This window comes from Vombatus ursinus, unplaced genomic scaffold, assembly GCF_900497805.2.
Source record: "Vombatus ursinus unplaced genomic scaffold, bare-nosed wombat genome assembly UNPS02010193.1, whole genome shotgun sequence".
NCBI lineage: Eukaryota > Metazoa > Chordata > Mammalia > Diprotodontia > Vombatidae > Vombatus > Vombatus ursinus.
In genome coordinates this window covers 337,951-344,835 of record NW_020949971.1, presented here as the reverse complement: position 1 = coordinate 344,835, position 6,885 = coordinate 337,951, and the positions used below count along the sequence as shown (strand labels likewise).

General features: G+C 44.8%; 1 protein-coding gene across 2 annotated transcripts in view; it reads left to right on the top strand.

Moving 5' to 3' along the window:
* The window catches only part of DLC1 (DLC1 Rho GTPase activating protein), a 213,464-nt gene that overhangs the window by 85,282 nt on the left and 121,297 nt on the right, over positions 1-6,885 (top strand). For both annotated transcript variants that reach the window (XM_027853682.1, XM_027853683.1), the window contains exon 5: positions 6,362-6,395. In XM_027853682.1, the coding sequence (XP_027709483.1) occupies positions 6,362-6,395 (34 nt within the window). The remainder of the gene's footprint in view (positions 1-6,361; positions 6,396-6,885) is intronic.

Here is a 6,885-nt window from a genome sequence, read left to right as displayed (position 1 = left end):
AGGCAGGGACCAGGCTGGGAAGGGAGGCAGGGACCAGGCTGGGAAGGTCTCTAAAAGCCAAACAGAGGACTTTATATTTGATCTTGAAAGTGACAGGAAATCTCCAGAGTTTTCTTTGTGTTTTTAAATGGAAGGACAAGGACTATTTCATGACTGAGATGATTGGTGTTACAAGGGTGACCCCTGGCAGGGCACAACCTTCCACAAGTTTTGAGCCAACTTCTATGTACAAGGGAGGATGGCTTAGAGGCCAAGAGGCCCTTTAGAGCATGATACATCTCCCATTCCTGGTGGGGAGGGGGGAGCTTCTATTCACCAGAAGTCTCTGGTCTCTCCTGTCAGCCTTTTCCTAGGATGAGGGGCTAGGAGGAGGGGTCAGAGCTGAGGAGGGTGGGGGCAGGAGGAAGGGACAAAGCTGAGGAGGGCAGGAGGAGGGAGCAGAGCTGAGGAGGGTGGGGGCAGAGGGAGGGTCACTGTAACCATTCCATAGGACTGGAAAAATAGGATCCTAACTTGTCCGTGGGACTCTGCTTTCAATCCTGGGCCTTTTCCCTGCTTCCCATGACCCTTGGTCTCTTCCAGCTGGTTAGGGTTGCTGTGGTGGTTGCTATAAACGGTTACTCTGCAGATGACACTGGGGAAATGGCAGTCCTGAGCTTCTGAGCTCTGATCAGACCCCTGCAGGGGCCTTGCTCAAGGACCAAAGGGGGTGGCGCTCCCCTTCCCAAATCTGGCTTGTTCCTGCAGCAGAGCTCTTCCTAGGTCCTCGAAGCAGAAAAACATCTTTGATCCCAGCAGGGAAAGTTGTCACTTAGTCATCTGCCTCTAACACCAATGGATGATGCCGGCGTGCCTGTAGGAAGTGGGCCTGGGCAGACTGGGCTGAGCCAGACTGCTGCACAGACTAGCAACGAAGGCCAAATTCTTCCATCTGGGCCATGGAGTTCGCTTGTCTTCCCCTTCTTGAGCTTGGTGTCAGGGAGAGCTTCCTAACAACGAGAGCCTCCCCAGAGCACAGGGAGCTTCCTGCAGAGCGAGGGGTCCTCTCTCTCGGAGGCCTCAAACAGAATCTGGGCAATCATTTGTGTGGTGTTTTCTAGTGGGGAATCCTTTCATGTATGGGTTGAACTGGAGGATGGTCAGTCCACAAGCCTTTGTTAAGCACCCACTATGCACCAAGCATTGTGCTAAGCCCCAGATAAAAAAGGCAAAAGATGGCCTTTGTTCCCCAAGAGCTCAGGATATAGTTAGCGGAGGAGACAACGTGACCACAACTATGTTCAAACCAAATGCATACCAATCAAATTGGAAAAACTCAAGAGCAGGCAGGCAATAGTATTAAGAGAGTGGGGACTGGCTTCTGGGGCTTTGAGGTCACTTGTAACTTTTTGATTCCTTCTGTGAAATGTAAATTTGGTTCTCAAGCATTTATAGACCAGGTCACCTAAGTTCTCCCCATTACTCACTCTCCCAACAAAGAAAAGACATTTGTTTTCTGCTACAAAGGAGGAAGCCACAATCACACCTTCCCTTTGCTTGAGCGCAGCCATTTGTCTCCAATCTGAAATGTGGAATATGCTCGCAGCACACATCCTTGGACTATCAGTGGGATGCCCATGGTCCACAGGAGGGACAGCTATAAGATACCTGCAGGGTACTTGGGAGACACCTAGCTAAGGTGTGGAGGAGGGAGAAGGAAGGAACAATGAATTAAGGATGCAGGACCACAATGGGGAGCACAGATGCCGTGCATGCTGACAGGGTGATGGAGGAGGATGTTCTGTTCTTCAGTTGTGTCTGACTCTCCATGGCCCCAATGCTGACAGGGCGATGGAGGAGGATGTTCTGTTTTTCAGTTGTGTCTGACTCTCCATGGCCCCATTTGGGGTTTTCTTGGCAGAGATACTGGAGTGGTTTGTCATTTCCTTCTCTGGCTCATTTTGCAGATGAGGAAACTGAGGCAAACAGGGTGAAGTGACTTGCCCAGGGTCACTCAGCTAAGAAGTGTCTGAGGTCAGATTTGAACTCAGGAATATAAGTCTTCCTGACTTCAGGCCCAGCACTCTGTGCACTGTGGCACCATCTAGCTGCCCAAAGAGCAACAGAAGAGAGTTGCTATCTCGAGTGCTCCCTGACCCACAGTCCCAGCCACTTTCTTGCAGAGGGCACGGCCAGTGTTTGAGAAGCAGAGCTCTGTAGCTAAATGTCTTTACAGCTGAAAGGAAGTATCTCAGAGCTGGGATTGCACACACCTCCCTGTTCCACTCAAGCTTCTCCTCTCTTTCATCCCAGCAGGCAACTTGCCCATCTTACGCATAAGAGCTCCCGAGCTCCCAAGTAGAACCAGCCAAGAGCATCCGATGATCTGTTTCAGCATTTAGCTGGAGGAGGAGCCCACGTCATACCCTGGCCAGCATTTCCACAGCACTTTAAGATCAATCAAGTACCTGATCCTCATCACAACCTGTGGAGGTTGCTGCTGTCATTATTTCATTTTTTACAAATGCAGAGACTGAGGCTGAAAGAGATCAAGTGTCTGAAGCTGGACTTGAACTCAGGCTTTCCTGACTCCAAGTCCAGCAATCTGTTCATTACAGCGCCTCACTCCCTTAATAACGTAGTAGGAAAAGTATGACTCAGTGACTTTTTGGCTTCCTGATTATCTGGGAGACTCTTTGCTTTTCTGAGTTTGCTTCAGTCCTTTCACCTCTAAAGTGGGGGAGGGCTGACCTGAAAGATCTCCAGAGTGTCCTGTGTCTCTGAGCTTCTGGGGTGCACTCCACGGCTGGCATGCCCCATTCCCCACATTTCTGCTGGTGCATTGCCCATGAATGGTCATATCTCTTACTAGGGTCATCATGGCTTGTTCTTTCTGCTTTGGGTCCTAGAGCCCTGGACCCTTGACCTGTCCCATGAACTGAGGACATATATACATATATATATATATATATATATATATATATATATATATATAAAGATGTAATTGACCTTTATTCAGAAGAGTCAATGGTGTCCTCATCTTTTGGTAGCAGATGAATCAGTCAATCAGGTAACATTTATCAAGTTCCTACTATGTACCAAGCACTGTGTAGACACTGAGGATACAAATAAAAAGAATGAAACCATCCCTTCTTTCAAGTAGCACGCAAGTGATATTTTGTGTAAAGAAAGGTAGCATCTGGCTTGTGTCACAGGGAAGCTGTCCAGTTCTTGGCTTCACTCACACAACCCTGTCTGTACTCATGCCAAAAAGTGTAGGTCTTCTCTGTTCTGGCCACTTTCCAGTTTTGCAGAGAAGCTAGTGATCAGTCTAACCCTAACCCTAACCCTTAGATCTGCTGGGTCATTCATTCTATTAACAGCGAAAAATGTACTGAGTCTATCTTGGGCTTTTGTTCCCATAGCCTGCCAGCAGCCATAGAGACGGCCAGGAACTTTCCATATCTGTCTTCTCCATTGGTCCATAAGAAACTTTTGTTTCTTAAGCCTATATACTAAAGGTTTTGACTGATGTTGATTTTTTTTTAATTGTGTTCCTTCTATAACACTGACTTTTTGCACTGCCATAAGCTTTGACTTTTTCTGGATGGAATCTTGAGTTTGTCATACTCTTTTATTTTCCAGGATCTGTTCCACATCTTCCATGTTGATTGCCTTTACTTAGATAATGTGGAATTCAGGTTTTCTATTGTGGATAGCAGCTAGATGTTAATGTAATCTTCCAAACCCTTCCCACAAGTCTTCAACAGCTCTCTCAAGTTACTACTGCCATGATGTGGTTTTGGACACCAGTCTTTAGAAGTGCATCGGTGCATTTTCCTTTCCTCCTATGGCCTTTACTGTGGGAATGGCTCCCACATGGATTGTTATATATAGATCTGGAAATGTTTTTACATTATCTGTAAAATATTACAGAAGAATTTTATATTTAGCTCATGTATCCATGTGGTGCTCATTGTGTTATATGGTATGAGATCATAGTATAAACCTAATTTCTGCCATATTGCTTTCCAGTTTTTCCAGCATTTTTCATCATATAGATCCTTACCCCACTGTTTGGTTTTCCTGAGCTAATTAAAGACTATGAAAACTATGTTCTATTGTTCCTGTGTCTTATATAGAAAATCTGCTCCACTAAGTAGATAGATGATAAATAGATGATAGATAAATAAATAGATATTATCAAGAAATAGATACTTGTACCAGATATAGATGTAGATATAGGTATATAAATAGATATAGATATTGATGTAGAAAAAGAAGAGAGACAGAGACAGAGAGAGAGAGAGAGAGAGAAAGCACCAAATAGTTTAATACTATAGTTTGGGATCTAGTACTACTCAGGCCCCTTCCTGATTTTTTCCAATGTTCCCCCCTGAGATTGTTAACCTTTTCTTCCTCAAGACATATTTTGCTGTTATTTATTCTAGCTTTACAAAGAAATACCTTAGTAGTCTGGCACTCAATGGCACTCAATAAGCAGATTAATATTCATAATATGGTCACTTTTATTATATTGTCATGGCCTGACTATAATTACTTAATACTTTCTTAGTTACGTAAGTCTGTCTTTCTTTCTGTAGAGTGTCTTGTAGATAAATTCCTGTAGTCGCTGTGTGGCCTGGAAGATAGATTCATCCCTTTCATTTTGAAGGGGGTGGTTGGTCCCTGTGACTCAGCCACCACTTTCTCTGCAGAGTGGTGGCATTGAGGAGTTGTAGACAAAACTGGTGAGCTAGCTTTCCTAGATTCTGAGCCCAAGAGTGAAGAGTGCAGAACTGCAGAAGACCTTCAATGTTTGTGCTTGGTTTTCTTCTTACATTTGTGACTCTGTCATTTGGAAGTTATTAGTGGGGGTTCCTTAGTTCCATCTTGAAGAGGGAAGAGTCCTGGTGAAGTTAGGGCAGACCCATGTGGCCAGCAGGAAAACCCCATTAATTGCTTCATTACCAAAAATGTTGACTCACTTCCTAGAGATGCAGTTCGACTGCAGCAAATGGAAACCATTAGCCAGGGACACTGATGAATTCAAAACTCCTCTTGAGATGGGAGCACTGATGCAGGCAATGTTTTCTCACTGAGCTGGGTGAAAATCCCGGCTGGAATGGACAGTGAGAGGCAGTGCAGGGCTGGGAATGGCAAGCAGAGGATTTGAGTGACAATCCAGGCTCCATCATTCTCTACCTCTGTTTCCTTGGGCCAGTCTCTTCCTTTCTCTGGACCTCTGTTAAAAGAAAGAAAACATAAGACTGCATGCTTTAGGCTATGGTTGGTTGGTATGGTGGAGAGATCCCTGAATATGAAATGAGGAAGACCTAGGGTCAGGTCCTGCCTTAGACACTAGTTGGGCGATTCTGGTCAAGTAACTTCACCTCTCTGGGAGGGGGTGGGATTCAATGGCCTTTCCATTCCCTTTTAGCTCAAAACCTATCTTCTCTCCTTACCTTCTCCTCTAAGAATTCCCAGCTTCTTTCCTGATCACTTCTGTCTCTCTCTGCCCCCCTATCTGTGTCTGTGTCTGTCTCTGTGTGTCTCTGTCTCTCTCTTCTACTTGGAATTATTTTGTTGCCTTATCTGTATCTTTTATTGTCTTATCTACATGCCTGTTATCTCTCTAGAAGAATAAGGGTAAAGACTGCTCCATCTGTGCCTCAGTATCCCCAGGACCTAGCACAGGGCTTGATCCATGGCAGGCACTTAATAAAGGTTTGTAGAAATTGATTGAATAACAATCTTTCCTGCCTACATACTTAGGAAATCCTATTTATTTGTAGTTCACAAAGTGGATGCATACCAGCACACCACACCTCCTTTTGTTAACCAGTCCAAAGAAAACCTGGCATAAGGTGAAATAGCATTCCAGAGGACATTGAGCATCAGAGCAACAGAGCTGTATGGGAAGGAGGGAAACTGTTGTATGGGTGATAGTGGCAAGGAACTCTCAAGGAAGCCAGAAGCCAATGGGAACAGAACTTCCCAGGAAAGAATCAGGGAACAGGAGACAGAGTCCCCTCAGACTGGGAAGTCTGATCAAAAAGGGAATGAGAACCTGGGATTCCCTGACAATGGTCAAGAGGGTGAGGGTTCAGGAAACTGTGATGTCAATAATGTCTTAATAACCTTTCTCACCTGGAAAATGGGAATAATACTAGAATATGTGGCCCACCTGCAATCCAGAGTGATCCTGAGGAAAAAGGTTGGCAAACCTTAACAGGTTGTAGAAATAGGAATTGGTCTTGGAACCCTGACTTGATTGTAGTGGAAGCCAAGGAGTGGTATCCCCTAGGTCTTACTGTGTTGATACTTGGAGTTGATTTTATTCTTCCTTCCCAGTAACATGATATTAATTGTTGCTTTTCAGGCCACACCCAGTGCTTCAGAGAAGGGGAAAGCTGGTAAGTAACCACTTGGTGGCTGTTTATCTCTCTATGGTAACTGATTTTCCCACCTTAAATGGGGACATTCTAGAAGGTGTCTAACATTTTCAGATCTGCCTGAGTTCAGGTCACATGGAATGCAATTTCTTTTCTTTTAACTGTCTTTTTGGGAAGGTGAATGAATATGAAGGAATCTCTGAATACTCTGATGATGTGGAGACAGACATGGTTGGCTTGGGTACTTATAGCTATGTGAAGTATTTTTCTGGAAGTTGAAAATTCTATGTGGAACAGTTTGTTCATTGTCTTTGGAAATTGGTGGTTACTACTAGCTATGGTAGGAGCTTTCACTGTGGCAGTCCAAGAAACTCTCACAATCTTAAACTGTGAGCTAAGGTGGGCAGAGTGTTCAGACACTGTCCCACCACTCTCTAAATTGGTCAGTTCACATTGCTGGGGTCAGGTCACATCTAGAGCTCCTGCTGGGGTCAGATCTCATCTAAAGTAC